The 18,065-nt window shown below is 43.9% G+C and overlaps 1 protein-coding gene across 1 annotated transcript; it reads left to right on the forward strand.

Annotated features, from left to right (window-relative positions):
• The first annotated feature begins 8,468 nt into the window (after nucleotides 1-8,468).
• On the forward strand, nucleotides 8,469-10,309 carry LOC138853522 (uncharacterized). Its single transcript, XM_070090724.1, has 2 exons — nucleotides 8,469-9,768; nucleotides 9,883-10,309. The coding sequence occupies exon 1, from the start codon at nucleotides 8,469-8,471 to the stop codon at nucleotides 9,750-9,752; it is 1,284 nt and encodes a 427-aa protein (XP_069946825.1). The 3' UTR covers nucleotides 9,753-9,768; nucleotides 9,883-10,309.
• Nucleotides 10,310-18,065: the final 7,756 nt, after the last annotated feature.

An 18,065-nucleotide genomic window follows, 5' to 3' on the forward strand; every position in this document is an offset into this window, starting at 1 on the left:
AAACATATCCACCCAGAGAACCACCCACAGAACTCTGCTACCAAGCAAATTAACCAAATCAAACTCCGCACTCACAGACACTAACACAAACCCCACCTACAAAGCAGCCTTCCACAGTTCCATGAGAGTTCTCCCATTACCTCAGCCTCCAAAGACCTCCCCCAGAATACAATCTTGGAACAGTGTATGTGTGCGTGCGTACATTGACACTCCATCACATGTATACATACTGTTTCTTTCAGTGCACACTTATCAGTGTACGTGAAAAGCAGATAATGAAGGAAGAAAGTTTGTGGCAGTCAAACTGGATGTTGTTTCATATATGTATACTTGGCTATTAGTTTATTGTGTGTACCAATGACATCAGGAAGTCAATACTTTTGTAAGTTTTGAACTAATAATGTTTATTTCTACATGATATGCTGGCCTGATGGCTAAAGCTCCCGCTTCACACACGGAGGGCCCGGGTTCGATTCCCGGTGGGTGGAAACATTTCCACACGTTTCCTTACACCTGTTGTCCTGTTCACCTAGCAGCAAATATGTACCTGGGTGTTAGTCGATTGGTGTGGGTCGCATCTTGGGGGACAAGATTGAGGACCCCAGTGGAAATAAGTTAGTCCTCGATGACGCACTGACTTTCTTGGGCTATCCTAGGTGGCTAACCCTCCAGGGTTAAAAGTCCGAACGAAATCTTATCTTAATGACTATTACAAAAAAAAAATTTTAAAGATGGTAGGTTTACTCATTTTGTAATAAAGAGTTCGGGATACATAAATAAAACATTAAAATGAATTAATCTTTAATATAATATAAAAGTCAATCTTTGGTCAAGAGGTATATAAAATATATATTATATATATATATATATATATATATATATATATATATATATATATATATATATATATATATATATATATATATACACATGTTACAATAATAAATTATAATTAGCATTTTACTAAAATAATAAATAATAATTCGTGACCCTACACAGGGTACAACTCTCTTGACACTACTGCTGTGTCACTATATATATATATCTCTCTCTATGCTAAAATAATAAATTATACGTAACATATTTAAAATAAAAAATTACAATCTACTCCTTATGACGCTCCGTGTCTCTCACGACACTTATCCGTGGTGTGTTGTGACGCTCCTTCTCAACTGTCACTTTACATAAAAGGGACTATGAAATTAAAGTTGCTAGGGATTCTAAAACTAACCCAAAAAGTTTTTTCCAGGTCTATAGAACAAAAGTTAGAGATAAGATAGGTCCCCTTAAAAATAACTATGGGCACCTTACTGACAATGAGAATGAAATGTGCTTGATTTTAAATAATTATTTTCTCTCAGTTTTTACACAGGAAGACACTAACAATATTCCAGTAATTAATTTTTACAGTGGGCTAGAAGAAGATAAATTATGTAACATCACAGTCACTAGTGAGATGGTTGTGAGGCAGATAGACAGACTGAAGCAAAATAAGTCGCCGGGTCCTGATGAGGTTTTTTCAAGGGTTCTTAAGGAATGCAAAATGGAACTCTGTGAACCATTAACTAATATTTTTAATTTATCTCTTCAAACAGGTGTAGTGTCTGATATGTGGAAGATGGCTAATGTAACTCCTATTTTTAAAACAGGGGACAAGTCGTTACCGTCAAATTACCGCCCAATAAGCCTGACCTCAATTGTAGGCAAATTACTAGAGTCAATTATAGCTGAGATTATAAGAAGCCATCTCGATAAGCATAGCTTGATTAATGATACTCAGCATGGATTCACAAGAGGCCGGTCTTGTCTAACTAATTTATTAACTTTCTTCAGTAAAGCTTTTGAGGCTGTTGACCACAATAAAGAATTTGATATTATTTACTTAGATTTTAGTAAGGCTTTTGATAGAGTTCCGCACCATAGACTGTTAAAGAAAGTGGCAGCCCATGGCATTGGGGGAAAAGTGCTCTCGTGGATCGAGTCATGGCTCACTGACAGGAAGCAGAGAGTGTCCATAAATGGGGTTAAATCCGAGTGGGGATCTGTAACAAGTGGCGTTCCACAGGGATCAGTCTTGGGCCCGTTGTTGTTTATAATATATATCAATGATCTTGATGAGGGAATTACTAGTGATATGAGCAAATTCGCCGATGACACAAAGATAGGTAGGATAATTGATTCAAACGTAGATGTTAGGGAACTTCAGGAGGACTTAAACAAACTCTATTCTTGGTCAGAAAAGTGGCAGATGCAGTTCAATGTAGATAAGTGCAAGGTTCTGAAGCTTGGGAGTGCCCATAACCCTAGTACTTATAAATTAAATGATGTAGAACTTAGCCATACAGATTGCGAAAAGGACTTGGGGGTTATGGTGAGCAGCAACCTTAAACCAAGACAGCAATGCCTAAGCGTACGTAATAAGGCAAATAGATTACTGGGATTTATATCAAGAAGTGTAAGCAACAGAAGTCCAGAGGTCATACTGCAGCTTTATACATCATTAGTAAGGCCTCACCTTGATTATGCAGCTCAGTTCTGGTCTCCGTATTACAAAATGGACATAAATTCGTTAGAAAACATTCAGCGTAGGATGACTAAATTAATACATAGCATCAGAAATCTTCCTTATGAAGAAAGATTGAAGACTCTTAAGTTACATTCACTTGTTAGACGAAGAATGAGGGGAGACCTGATCGAAGTGTATAAGTGGAAGATAGGTATTAATAAAGGGGATATTAATAAGGTCTTGAGGATGTCTCTCCAAGAGAGAACCCGCAGTAATGGATTTAAATTAGATAAGTTTAGATTTAGAAAGGACATAGGAAAGTATTGGTTTGGAAATAGGGTAGTTGATGAGTGGAACAGTCTACCTAGTTGGGTTATTGAGGCTAGGACTTTGGGTAGTTTCAAATCTAGGTTGGATAAGTACATGAGTGGGAACATAAGAACATAAGAACATAAGAAAGGAGGAACACTGCAGGAGGCCTGCTGGCCCATACTAGGCAGGTCCTTTACAATTCATCCCACTAACAAAACATTTACCCAACCCAATTTTCAATGCTACCCAAGAAATAAGCTCTGATGTGAAAGTCCCACTCAAATCCAACCCTTCCCACTCATGTACTTATCCAACCTAGATTTGAAACAACCCAAAGTCCTAGCCTCAATAACCCAACTAGGTAGACTGTTCCACTCATCAACTACCCTATTTCCAAACCAATACTTTCCTATGTCCTTTCTAAATCTAAACTTATCTAATTTAAATCCATTACTGCGGGTTCTCTCTTGGAGAGACATCCTCAAGACCTTATTAATATCCCCTTTATTAATACCTATCTTCCACTTATACACTTCGATCAGGTCTCCCCTCATTCTTCGTCTAACAAGTGAATGTAACTTAAGAGTCTTCAATCTTTCTTCATAAGGAAGATTTCTGATGCTATGTATTAATTTAGTCATCCTACGCTGAATGTTTTCTAACGAATTTATGTCCATTTTGTAATACGGAGACCAGAACTGAGCTGCATAATCAAGGTGAGGCCTTACTAATGATGTATAAAGCTGCAGTATGACCTCTGGACTTCTGTTGCTTACACTTCTTGATATAAATCCCAGTAATCTATTTGCCTTATTACGTACGCTTAGGCATTGCTGTCTTGGTTTAAGGTTGCTGCTCACCATAACCCCCAAGTCCTTTTCGCAATCTGTATGGCTAAGTTCTACATCATTTAATTTATAAGTACTAGGGTTATGGGCACTCCCAAGCTTCAGAACCTTGCACTTATCTACATTGAACTGCATCTGCCACTTTTCTGACCAAGAATAGAGTTTGTTTAAATCCTCCTGAAGTTCCCTAACATCTACGTTTGAATCAATTATCCTACCTATCTTTGTGTCATCGGCGAATTTGCTCATATCACTAGTAATTCCCTCATCAAGATCATTGATATATATTATAAACAACAACGGGCCCAAGACTGATCCCTGTGGAACGCCACTTGTTACAGATCCCCACTCGGATTTAACCCCATTTATGGACACTCTCTGCTTCCTGTCAGTGAGCCATGACTCGATCCACGAGAGCACTTTTCCCCCAATGCCATGGGCTGCCACTTTCTTTAACAGTCTATGGTGCGGAACTCTATCAAAAGCCTTACTAAAATCTAAGTAAATAATATCAAATTCTTTATTGTGGTCAACAGCCTCAAAAGCTTTACTGAAGAAAGTTAATAAATTAGTTAGACAAGACCGGCCTCTTGTGAATCCATGCTGAGTATCATTAATCAAGCTATGCTTATCGAGATGGCTTCTTATAATCTCAGCTATAATTGACTCTAGTAATTTGCCTACAATTGAGGTCAGGCTTATTGGGCGGTAATTTGACGGTAACGACTTGTCCCCTGTTTTAAAAATAGGAGTTACATTAGCCATCTTCCACATATCAGACACTACACCTGTTTGAAGAGATAAATTAAAAATATTAGTTAATGGTTCACAGAGTTCCATTTTGCATTCCTTAAGAACCCTTGAAAAAACCTCATCAGGACCCGGCGACTTATTTTGCTTCAGTCTGTCTATCTGCCTCACAACCATCTCACTAGTGACTGTGATGTTACATAATTTATCTTCTTCTAGCCCACTGTAAAAATTAATTACTGGAATATTGTTAGTGTCTTCCTGTGTAAAAACTGAGAGAAAATAATTATTTAAAATCAAGCACATTTCATTCTCATTGTCAGTAAGGTGCCCATAGTTATTTTTAAGGGGACCTATCTTATCTCTAACTTTTGTTCTATAGACCTGGAAAAAACTTTTTGGGTTAGTTTTAGAATCCCTAGCAACTTTAATTTCATAGTCCCTTTTAGCTTTTCTTATCCCCTTTTTAATGTCCCTCTTAATGTCAATATACTGATTCATAAGATGACCCTCACCTCTTTTGATACGCCTATAAATTCCTTTCTTATGCCCTAGTAGATATTTGAGCCTATTATTCATCCATTTTGGGTCATTTCTATTTGATCTAATTTCTTTATATGGGATAAACGCTCTTTGAGCAGCATGTATAGTGTTCAGAAAACTGTCATATTGATAGCTCTCTTCGTTACCCCAGTCAACAGATGATAAGTGTTCTTTAAGCCCATCGTAATCTGCTAAGCGAAAATCTGGGACTGTTACTGAGTTATCGCTACTATCGTACTTCCATTCAATGCTAAATGTAATTGATTTGTGGTCGCTAGCACCCAGTTCCTCTGAAATTTCTAAATTATTAACAAGGGATTCATTGTTTGCCATAACTAAGTCAAGCAGGTTATTTCCCCTTGTAGGTTCTGTCACAAACTGCTTCAAAAAACAATCCTGAAATACTTCTAAGAAGTCGTACGATTCTAAATTCCCAGTCAAGAAATTCCAATCAACATGACTAAAGTTAAAGTCTCCTAGAATTACTACATTATCGTGCCTTGTGGCCTTAACAATTTCCTCCCATAGTAGTTTCCCTTGGTCCCTATCTAAGTTAGGGGGACGGTATATCACTCCTAAAATCAGTTTTTCATGCCCCTCTGAAAATTCTATCCAAACAGACTCTGTATGTGTTACTTCAGACTTAATACCCGTTTTTATGCAACAGTTCAAGCGATCTCGGACGTACAATGCCACCCCACCCCCCCTCCCAATACTTCTATCTTCTTGGAACAATTTAAAACCCTGAATATGACATTCCGCAGGCATGTCCCGACTTTTTGAATTAAACCACGTCTCAGTTAAGGCAAATACATCAATGTTACCTACCCTAGCAACTAATCTCAACTCGTCCATCTTATTCCTAGCACTACGGCAATTAGCATAATAAACATTGAAAGACTCTCCTTTCTCTTTACCCTTCCTGCTCATTTCTATTCTTCTACTAAACCTATTACCGTCTTTATCACCCAAGGTCCCTGGCTTTTCAATATCTATCTCGTTCTTATTATTACTAGTTCCCCTAGAACTCGTAATATTACTACACTGGGACTTCACTGTTTTCCTGCCAAAACCCATACCACTAACTATTCCTAGTTTAAAGTCCTAACTGCTCCCTCCACTGCAGTTGCCAGTGCTCCCACCCCACACCTAGATAAGTGAACCCCATCCCTAGCATACATGTCATTTCTGCCATAGAAGAGGTCCCAGTTGTCAATGAATGTTACCGCATTTTCCTTACAGTATTTGTCCAGCCAGCAATTGACACCAATTGCCCTGGACAACCATTCACTTCCAACTCCCCTCCTTGGCAAAATACCACATATGAGAGGGTTCCCACCCTTACTTCTAATTATTTCTATTGCTGACCTATACCTGCTAATCAGGTCCTCACTCCTACGTCTGCCAACATCGTTGCCTCCAGCACTGAGACAGATAATAGGATTGCTCCCATTACCTCTCATGATGTCATCCAGACGGCTAACAATATCCTCCATCCCAGCCCCAGGAAAGCAAACTCTCTGTCTCCTACTCCTGTCCTTCAAGCAGAACGCCCTATCCATATACCTAACTTGGCTATCCCCAACAACAACAATATTCTTACCTTCCTTAATGTCTTTCGTCGTGTCGTTCCCAGTAGTCAACTCACATTCGTCGGGTAGCACTGAGAATGTATTGGATGTTTCCACAACAGTTTCCACGGCAGTCTCTTTCTTCTTCATCGTTTCTACCTTTCCATTCGTCTTCTTGATCGTCAACTTCTTTCCCTGCTGTCCAGCCACTGACCAGTTTCCCTTCTTGACCTGAGGACTCAAAACAGGAGGACTACTACGAATCTTCTTGTTCTCCTCGGTCAATCGCCGAATTTCCAAATTCGCCAACCTCAATTCTTCCTTAAGCTGTTGGTAAAGTTGCTCGATGGAGGGCATCTTGCTTCAATTCTAGAGAGCGCGCAAACAGGTCTTCACAGAGCCAAGTACACGTCAACACTGCGCAAATGCCAACTCAATCAGGAAGGGTTGGATTTGAGTGGGACTTTCACATCAGAGCTTATTTCTTGGGTAGCATTGAAAATTGGGTTGGGTAAATGTTTTGTTAGTGGGATGAATTGTAAAGGACCTGCCTAGTATGGGCCAGCAGGCCTCCTGCAGTGTTCCTCCTTTCTTATGTTCTTATGTTCTTCCGTGTAATGACGCTCCTGCTCAACCGTGTCCACTAGACACCCTTTTCTGTGTCACACGACACTCCTACTCTCCGTGTCAAACGACACGCTTTTCTCTGCGTCATACACAATATCTCTACTGTGTCACTCTTGACACCCTTGTCTCTGCGTCGCACACTATCACCCACAGCGTCTCTCGAGGCCAGTCACGTGATACTATTCAATGTACACTACAACCTGACCATCTTCAGTGTCACACGACACCCTTTTCTTCTCAGTGTTCCACTGCGGTCCTGTAGCATATCTCAGTGTTCCGCTCCATCATACTTCCCTAAGTGTCACACTACGGTCCTAGCCCAGTTCAGTGTAACACTCCAACCTTTTCTTCATGTAATGTCCCACTAAAACAGCATCAGTTGACTCCGGCCCACAGTTGACCAGCGTAGGCGGCGAGTCCGCAGACATCACCGGTAGTCCTGTAAATACTCTCCAAGGCAGGTAGAAGTACACCGTAAGATGGTCTGGTGAGTACTATCTACCGCCTTCAAGACCAATTGACACACCGCAAGTAGGTTCGGTTAATCCTGCTTGCCGAATACCATGCTGCAAGCTCACTGAATGCGGCCGTCAAGTAACGAGGCCAACAGACTCAGTGAGCTGCGGTGAGCCCTTCCTCTAACGCCATTAGAAGCCAGTAGAATACTCTACTGCCAGTAGATGTGTACGATTAGGTGTTCTGGTAACTACTGCGTAGATGCGTACCGTGAGGTGTTTAGGTACGTACTGCTTCTAAGGCCGGCTCAGCAGTCCCCACAATGGGTTTGATGACGTACCCGTTGGTACTGCCGGCCGGCAGGTTAACTATTTAACCGCTAGTTTGGTAGGGGGCCGCAACAATGACATACTACTATATAGAAAGCCCCTTGATACGCAGAGCATTTCTGGCAAATTAGGTCAATTATGTCCCCAGGATGCGACCCACACAATCGATTAACATCCAGGTACCAATTTGACTGCTAGATCAACACGAACAGCAGGTGCCCTAAAGAAACACGTCCTAATATCTCCACCCGTACTGAGGATCGCCCCTGGGCCTTAATGTGCGAGCTGAGTTCGTTAGCAATCGAGCTACGGGACACCCATAATTAATGTATTCACGGAACTGCAAACTCTGTATTTCTTGTTTCACTTATGTTTCCAAGTAAGTTCCTCCACTTTCACTGACAACCTTGTGAGACTAGTGTGCTCTCCTAGTTGTATTAACATTGATTCGCGACCTAGCTGCCAGGGAGTGTGGACGTGCCTCATACCTCTCTGCTGACAGTCTAGCAAGCTATCCGGTGACGTCATGGTATTCAGCGTGAGGAGGCGGGTGAATACCGTTGGTATACAGCTTGTTCGGGGGGCGATTACGCCTGAGAATGAACAAGTTTTGCTACCTAAGATTATCCGTGACACTTATGGTATTGCGGACAAGGATTTGTACGGTGTGGCATTAAATGGCGCCTACCGGATATTTGTAAAACTACTCTACGAGCCAGTGTACGAGCAGCTGGTTGAGCAGTTCCAAGATCTCTGCGTAGATGTGTCCCCTGACGTGCATGTGCGTATGGTGGATGTCTCTCGACAATATACGTGGGTGAAACTGCGCAATGTGCCCTTCGAGGCCGATGCAACAGATCTCCGCAGTGTTTTCAGAAGATACGGAGTGATACACATGGCTAAACAAGGCATGTGGGTGGCTGGGGCGTATGTTGGTCTCCCAGACGGTTCGTTCACCCTTAAGATGTCTCTATGCCACGCCATACCATCGTATGTGTACCTTGATGACTTCCGCACACAGGTCATGGTGTCTTATGCTGGTCAACGACGGACGTGTCGCCTCTGCGGTGAATATGATCATATGGCAGCAGAGTGTGGGCAGCGCGGGCAGGCCAGAAGGCCAGCCGGTGGATCAACGAATGACGATGGGCAGGAGGCTCCCATACATGGACGAAAAGGAGATGGTGGCCACGGTCGGCTTTGGAGTGAGGAGATTGAAGAGCCAGTGGTGGTGTCGAATCTGGAGCTGTCGTCTCTCGAGTCACCTGCATCGCCGGTGGTACAGCAGGCTTCCGGGGAAGACCAGGTGACGGTGGAAGTGGAGGACTTGGATGCGACAATAGCGTCTGTTTTGCATACCATGTTCTCATCTACGGATGTGGTCTCCCCGGCTGTGACGACGGCCAGTCCGGAGATCGTGTCTGTGGCGGTCGAGCAGCAGCAGAAGGAGGTTGTTGGTGCTGGTGGGGCTGGCGGGGACGTGGTGACCCCTCGTCAGAAGGCAGAGACGAAGGTGGTGGTGGAGGTACATCGTGTGGACGATCCGGTCACAAACATGGAGGAGGATGCTGGGACGAGGAAGAGGGCTGCAGCATTGTCGGACTCTGACGACGTCCTGACGCCGGCTCAACGAACAGGGAAGAAAGCATCGGTAGATGGGGAGGGGCGGTGTGCTAGTGGAGGTGAGCAGCGACAGCTGGTGGTGCCAGGTGGCACGGGTGTCGTGCGTGGAGAGCATGGCAAACGTGGCCCCCAGGGCCCAAGTGGGCATGCAAAAGTACAAGTGGGGCAGCGAGGGAGGAAACCTTAGCCAGGTGTGAGGGGGGGTTTAGACAGGGGCGGGAATAGTCGTGGAAGGTGTGATGAGGTCTGCTGCTTGATGGCAGCGACGGTTAATGGCGTGTGTCTGGGGGCACCAGATAGCGTGCTCCTTGAGAGAGGGGCATGTGCCCAGTGTTAGGATGAAAGTGGCTTGATATGTGCTGTTCAGATGTGTCTGCAAATTGTGGAATGTGAGTAGTGTTAGGTTCTGGTTAGAGGTGTTGCTGCCTGCGCCTGTGTGCGCCTAAGGTACGCTGGTGCGGTTGAGGTGGCATGTGCTGCTGCTGTGTGTATGAATCTTGGACTATATGTTGTATGATAGTGGGTGGGGTCTGTATGGTGGAGGTTTGAGGAGCATTCTTATGTTCTATGTCAAGTATTAGGTATGTATTTTATACCTATGCATACACAATGTATAAAAACACTGGTAGTGTTACTTGTGCAGGACCTGCTGTTATGAGGACTCTTGTATGCACAAGGACAGACCCTTTGTAATTACTTGAGGATATTTGTGAAATGGGTGTATATACATGTACTGTATCAATGTGTTACGATGTTGTATTCTTTTTCTTTACTGTATAATTTGTATGTTTGGTTGTGAATAGGGTTGGGTGGGACATGCAAGGGGGGGGGACATGCAAGGGGGGGGGGGGTTGAGGCTTCAAACACGTTTGTGTTGGTGATAATTTTTAGGGTAGGTGTCTTTCCTGTAGTGAAATACTTATGTGTGCTACATGCCTTTTATGTTGTAGCAATGTAATGTCTGTTGTGATATATATATCATGTAATTCTGTTGAGTAGCTTCAACAGGTTTGGGTTACGTGATAGGATGAGGGAGCAGGGAGGGGGGGGTACCCACACGGAGTTGTAAGTGTGGTGTGTAATATTAGCAGTAGGGATGATTGTGTTAATTTATAGACTTAAATGAGTTTTACATATTATATTTTTGTAATGTCATGTTTTAAATAAAATATAAAAAAAAAAAGTTGTATTAACGCTTATCAACAGCTTCACTGACTTCTGGTCACTAGGAATGTTAACCGAGTTTCTACGAGAAACAACAAAGGTACCCACTGTGTACCTCGGCTCCCAAAATATCAAAATAGTCTCGTCAACAATATCAGCTTTTTTTTCTTTTTTTTTAAACTTTCGGAAATTTGTCCTTACATACCTCGCATTGTCCTCTTCGCTTTCGGGCTGAGTGGACGCACTGCGCAAACAGCTCCTGCTTTCTCTGGTGCGCAACTTCCTGTTTTCACCAAGATGGCTGCCAGCTACCGCAGGAGGAGCAACACCGTGTGTGTTGACCTTGTTAAAGGGACAATTTACCCTACGAATGCCTCTGTTTTATTACCAACGATTATACGGGACACGTTTGGCATTGAAGTTGAAGAATTACACCGAATAGCACTTAATGGTTCATCATGAATCTTTATAAAGTTCTGCACAGTGGAGGCATATGAAAGGACGGTGACTCAGCACCAGGAGAAGAACATCACCGTATCATCTGGTCTGGAGGTACTCCTGCAGGATGCCTCAAAATACTACACCTGGGTGAGGATCCGCAACGTTCCTTTCGAGGCAGACGATGTGGATATCAGAGACATTTCAAAGATATGGTGAGGTGCATGCTATATTTTTTTTCGATGGACGGAGGGAATCTATGAAGGGTTGCCGGCTGGATCTTACACCGTCAAGATGTCTTTAAGAAGACCTATTCCATCGTATGTTGTCCTGGAGGATTTTAGAACAGCTGTATGTGACCTACGCGGGACAAAGCAAGACGTGTCGCCTGTGCGGCGCTTTTGACCACATGGCGGCTGGATGTGGTAAAGCAGCAGCGCCGCGGCCTTGGGAGCGGCAAGTAGTCACAGAGTCGCAGGCGGAACCTCTGCCGAAGACTTTGAGTGCAGCAGGCAAAGGTAATTGGGCGGACGAAGTGGAGGGCGTGGAAGAGAATTGTGTGACGCTACCAGTGGCTTCGGATGCTCCCCCGCAAACGAGCCCGGGAGTTGAGCAGCAGCCTATGGGGGTGGGAGAGACCGGTGATCCACAGGAGTTATCTACGCCCCTACAGGAGATGATTAAGTCTTTCCTGGACGTGCCTGCGGAGGAGAACCCATCTACAGACAGGAGAATTCTGATGGTTGAGAAGGACTTGATTGAGCAGATTCCAGGGCCTCTGGGGTCAGAGCCTGGCATGTTGCAGTTGCTACAGGTGGAAAATGAGGTGCACAAGGGGAATGGAAATACTGATATGGAAATTGAGGGCACATCTAGAAAGAGGGCTGGAGGCTCGTCGGATGAGGAGGTTATAACACCAGCTCAGCGTTCAGGGAAGAAGACGTGGGTGGGAGTGATTAAGAAGGGGCAGGGTAGTGCACAGGGGGGGAAGGGGTCCAGGCGGGAAAGAGTGCACGGGAAAAGACAGAAGCAGCAAAAAGTGGAACAGACAGAACACAGAGACAGAGGAAAGCCACCCTTTCTGAATCTTTAAGTGTCTAACGATAAACGTGAATGGCCTTAGAGCAGGCGGTAAACGAGTATGGTTGGAGGATGTTTTGCGGCGTTTTAACATTGATGTGTGTTTTATTCAAGAACACAATTTTAAGTATGGCAGAGAGGCTGAACGGTTTTAGGATGTATGTTGCTAGTTCAGGGAAATTAAAGGGTGGGGTGGCAGTGGCAGTGAGGGAGTCCAGCCCATTCCACATGCTCAAGTGGGAAGAGGGAAGGGAGGGGAGGGGAGGGTGGTGAGGGAGGAGGGGATATGGGGTGAGATTAGAGTATGTTTTCTGGGGATATATATGCCGGCAGATAGTAACATAAGGGTAAAGGTGAATTTTGTAAGGGAGGTTTTGCTTTTCTACATGCGGGGTTTACCAATGGTTTTTATAATAGGTGGGGATTGGAATTGTGTAATCAGGAATAAGGATGTGGAGCCGAGAGGGGCAGGGTGTGTGCTTGGGGTATTGAGGGATTTGTTGAGGGATGCAGGGGTTTATGACATAGTCAGGGGCGATGGGTGGAAAGTAGAGCACACGTTTATGCGGAGGGGTTATGCGGCCAGGTTGGATCGTATATATATAACTCGAGATATAACAGTAGAACGTGTAATGACGATAGATTTAGGTTTTTCGGACCATCGTGCCGTTTTGGCAGAGATGGCATGGGAAGGGATGGTTCGTAGGTATGTGGGCTATTGGAAAATGAATGTGAGGCTACTTCAGGGAGAGGGGGAGGGGTTGCTTTTTAGGGAATGGTGGAAGCAACTATGGAAGGCTCGCAACGAAGAGGAGGATGTCTTGGAATGGTGGGAGAAGCACGCTAAATTGCAGATTAGGGAGTATTACCAGCATAGAGGACGGGATGAGGTGAGGTGGAGGTATGGTTTACAGAAATATTTAGAGGGGCAGCTAAATGATTGTTATGAAGGGGGAGGGGGGCTAGACATGGAGAAATAGAGGTTTTAAGGGGAAGATTGAGGGATAAACAAAATTCTCGTTTTGATGCGATACGTGTGAGGGAAGGTTTAGAGGAGGTTCTATAGGGTGACAAACAGTCAGGATGTGTTTTGAGGAGATTTAGGAATAGGCAACAGATGACCACGATTATGGGTTTAGAGGTGTGTAAAGGGGTGGGGGGATATAGCATGGGGCAGGTACTTAATACCACCGATGGAATCAGCAATTATGCTGATCATTGGTTTAGGGAGAAATTTAAGCAGGGGGAGGGAGGAGAGAGGGAGGGAGAGATTCTGGGAGAAGGAATTCGAGGTTTTTTAGGGGAGGAGGAGAGAGCGGTAATGGAGGGTAGGATCAGTGAGGAGGAGGTGGAGGAGGCGGTAATGGGCTTGAGTAGGGGAAAAGCGCCGGGCATTGATGGAATTCCTAATGATTTCTATATTACACATTGGGATTGTATGAAGGAATGTCTGGTCCTGTTGTTTAACTGTATGAAGGAAAGGGGAGTGTTGGGGGAATCGCAGAGCACGGGGGTTGTAGTTTTGGTCTATAAGGGAGGGGGGGGAAGACCTTGGGTGCTTTTAGGGCGATCTCCCTCATGTGTGCAGATTATAAAGTTTTTGCAAAGGTTTTTGGTAACCGTATGAAAAAGGTGCTTGACCGAGTCCTACATAGAGGTCAGTGTGGGATTCCAAGTCGAAGTATGCTTGAGGGGCATGGAAGAATTAAGGATTTTGTGGAGGGAAGACAAGGGGGGGGATCTTGGGGATTGATTGGAAGCAGGCTTATGACAGTGTAGATAGACATATGTTGTGGAGTATTTTACAAAAACAGGGTTTTGGGGATGAGATTGTGCGCTGGGCGACTACTTTGTATACGCCTGCAACGGTCAGGGTACAGGTTAATGGGAAGTTAGGGTTGCCAGTGCAGATGGGGATGGGTTTGCGACAGGGTTGCCCCTTGTCTCAAATCCTTTTTGCATGCATGCAGGACCCTTTTTATAGGCTTATAGAGGAAGGAGTGTGGGAACAGGGAGAGGTGGGACATGGGAGATGTGGTATTGTGGGGTATGTGGATGACACCACAGTTTTGGTGGGAGGGGAAATAGGATTGGGGAATGTGGGACGTATAATAGAGATTTTTGGCGGGGCGACAGGGATGAGGGTTAATGGAGCAAAGTCAAAGTTATTAGAAGTAGGCACGTGGGTGGGGGGGATATTGGGGGAACAGTATGGGTGGAACGTAGTGGATAGAATTAAGATATGTGGGGTTGTGTATATGGCGGACGCTAGGGAGGCGCAGAGAATAAATTCAAAGGAAGTTGTGAGTAGAGCGATGGGTAGGATGCGCGGGTGGAGGGCTGGGGATGTCACATTGCAGCAGAGGGTGGTGGTAGTAAATACACTTGTGTACAGTAAAGTGTGGGGCGTGGCAGAAATATATCCCCTGAGGTCGTGCGATATTCAGGAACTGGAGAGGGTAGTTTTGAGGTATGTGTGGGGTTATGGGAAGCCATGGCTACGGAAGGAGGTGGTGATGATGGGTGTACGGCAGGGTGGGATGGGTCTTATACCTTTGGACACACGAGTGAAGGCAGTGTATGTGAAGCAGCGGTATTTGAGGGTGGGAGGGGAGAGGGGTAGAAGGGTGGGAGAGGTCATGGAGGATGTGCGAAAATGGTGGAAGGGGAAGGCACTACTGGAGTGTGAAGATATGGTGCGAAATTTGTTGGCAGTAAAGAAAGCAAAAAAAGTGAGGGTAAGTAGGCTTGGGAGGACAGGTAGGCAGGGTACAGTGATACAGGGAGTAGCTACATACCCGATGTATGATTGGAAAGGCATTTGGGAAGACTTTCGGAAGATCAGATTAAAGCCAAGGGTTCGTGAAGTGGTTTATAGATTCTTTACGGGAATTCTAGCCACAAGGTCAGCGCTATATAGAATGGGTTATGTAGGTGCTGGCACTTGTTTGCATTGTGGGGAAGAGGAGACGGCTTTTCATGTTATATATTTTTGTGAGAACTTGGGTTTTGTAAGGACATGGTTAGCGAGAGTTTTGGGTATAGTGGCTGGAGGGGGGAGAAACATTTCGACTTCGAGGGCTTTGCATTTTGATGTGGGAGGGGTTTCCGAAGCCATTCGGAGGGCAGTGATGTATGTTACCTGGAGGTTATTCCGGGGGATCAACGCCCACGTGGCCCGGTCCACGACCAGGCCTCCCGATGGATCAGGGCCTGATCAACTAGGCTGTTACTGCTGGCCGCACGCAGTCCAACGTACGAGCCACAGCCCGGCTGATCCGGCACTGACTTTAGGTATCTGTCCAGCTCTCTCTTGAAAGCAGCCAGGGGTTTATTGGCAATTCCCCTAATGCTTGATGGGAGGCTGTTGAACAGTTTTGAGCCCCGGACACTTAGGGTGTTTTCCCTTAGTGTACCAATGGCGCCCCTACTTTTTATTGGGGGCACTTTGCATCGCCTGCCCAGTCTTTTACTTTCGTAGGGAGTGATTTCTGTGTGCAGATTTGGGACCATTCCTTCCAAGATTTTCCAAGTGTAGATTATGATATATCTCTCCCTCCTGCGTTCCAACGAGTACAAGTCAAGTGCTTCCAAGCGTTCCCAGTAGTTAAGGTGCTTGACAGAAATTATACGTGCAGTAAAGGATCTCTGTACACTCTCTAGATCTGCGATTTCACCTGCTTTGAACGGAGATGTTAATGTACAGCAGTATTCCAGCCTAGAGAGAACAAGTGATTTGAAAAGGATCATCATGGGCTTGGCATCTCTCGTTTTGAAAGTTCTCATTATCCAACCTATCATTTTCTTTGCACGTGCGATCGTAGCACTGTTGTGATCCTTGAAAGTGAGATCCTCAGATATTACTACTCCCAGGTCCCTTACATTATTTTTCCGCTCTATTGTATGGCCGGAGTCAGTAGTATACTCTGTTCTAGTTATTATCTCCTCCAGTTTTCCATAACGGAGTAGTTGGAATTTGTCCTCATTGAACATCATATTGTTTACCGTTGCCCACTGGAAAACTTTGTTTATATCTTCTTGGAGGTTAACCGCGTCCTCAGCAGATGACAGCCTCATGCAGATCCTAGTATCATCCACAAAGGATGATACGGTGCTGTGGTGTACATCTGTTTATGTCTGATATGAGGATAAGGAATAAGATGGGGGCGAGTACTGTGCCTTGTGGAACAGAGCTCTTCACTATGGCAGCCTCCGAATTAACTTTGTTGACCACTACTCTTTGTGTTCGATTTGTTGTATATGTCTTGGTGCATGCGGGAGGTGGGGGGTGAATGTAGGGTGCAGGCGCTTGCGGTGAGTGTGTATCGTAAAGTATGCAGAAATAGGCTACTATATGGGAGGTTGTGGGTAAATAGTTTTCCCTTGGGTTATCGTAATCTGACGGTAGGTGTAATGTTGGAGTTGGGTGTAGTTTAGAGCTGGATTGGGCTGTTTTCTCCCTAAACTGGCATTTTTGTTCTTTTTTGAGATTAGTGGAGGATGGAAGGTGGAATAAAAGTGTGTGGTAGTGGAGCATAAATAACAAAAAGGCACAATACCGTGACTGGAACGATACACAAATAACCCGCACATAAAAGAGAGAAGCTTACGACGACGTTTCGGTCCGACTTGGACCATTGACAAAGTCACACTAACAGAGGTGGAGCAGGACGGCTATATATAGGCAGGAAGAGGTGGAGGTAGTAGTGGTAGTAGTAGTAGTAGTAGTGGAGCATATGGGTGTAATGTCGTTAGGAATGAGGGGGGGCGTAGGGGGGGTGAACTGGTGACATTTGGTTAAGAGACAGGAGTTTTATGACTTTCGACGTCAGGTACGAACTTGAGCATGTAAGGGAATGTGAGTTTGTGGTTTTTAATACAGATAGCATGGGGTCAGGGGATGGCAGGGGGTGGCTTTCTGAAGTGTTTTTTGCCAGGTTGGTTTTGTTAATGATTGAGGTAGTACTGCCCGGTACATGTTTTATTAGGAGCCATAAGTTATATTGTGTAACTTAGTGCGTGACAGAGTAAGTCTGATATTGCTCTGGAACATTGCTAATAAATATATATATATCTTGTTGAACATGATAATGCATAAAAAATGGGAATATGTATTAGTGTGTGATTTACAATTTCTAGTGTACTGTTACCATATTAGTTGGTATTCTTTACTTTGTCAAATAATTACTATCCATATATTGTTATAATTTATTATGTTAGTTCTTATTTTATACGAACAAATGTAAAGTGTTGTGACGTTTAGTGCAAGTGGATTTTATCTTGCACTGGGGAAAAGGAGAAGTGTAATGTAAATATGATTGGATCATAACGAAAGGTCATTGAATATATGTACACTGTATTTAGAAGACGGGAAGGATTGTGAGGATTGCCAATATATGTATTAATTCTTATGTAAATTTCATGGAACTCAGGGTGATAATAATGTACACTTATTAGCCGAATGATAAGTATTGATATTATTATGCTTATTGTAATATAATTTTGATTGATGAAATGTATAATAAGGTTTTAGCTTTGGACTCAAGAGATAAAAAACATAGGTGATGGGGGATATTTTGTAAGCACAAAGATATTTTATTTAAAACAAAACATTAAATAGATAAAACAACACAGTATCAGTTCTTACACAGAATTATAAATTTCATTGTCAAAATACACACAGACGTTTAATTTTGTGTTGACACAAACTGTCCCTCTTCCCCTATACATTATATCCCATGCAGCTATGTTAAGCAAGATTACACAAGACTAAATTACAATATGTATTATTATTATTATAAACAAAGAAGCACCAAAC

This window comes from Cherax quadricarinatus, chromosome 32, assembly GCF_038502225.1.
Source record: "Cherax quadricarinatus isolate ZL_2023a chromosome 32, ASM3850222v1, whole genome shotgun sequence".
Classification (NCBI taxonomy): domain Eukaryota; kingdom Metazoa; phylum Arthropoda; class Malacostraca; order Decapoda; family Parastacidae; genus Cherax; species Cherax quadricarinatus.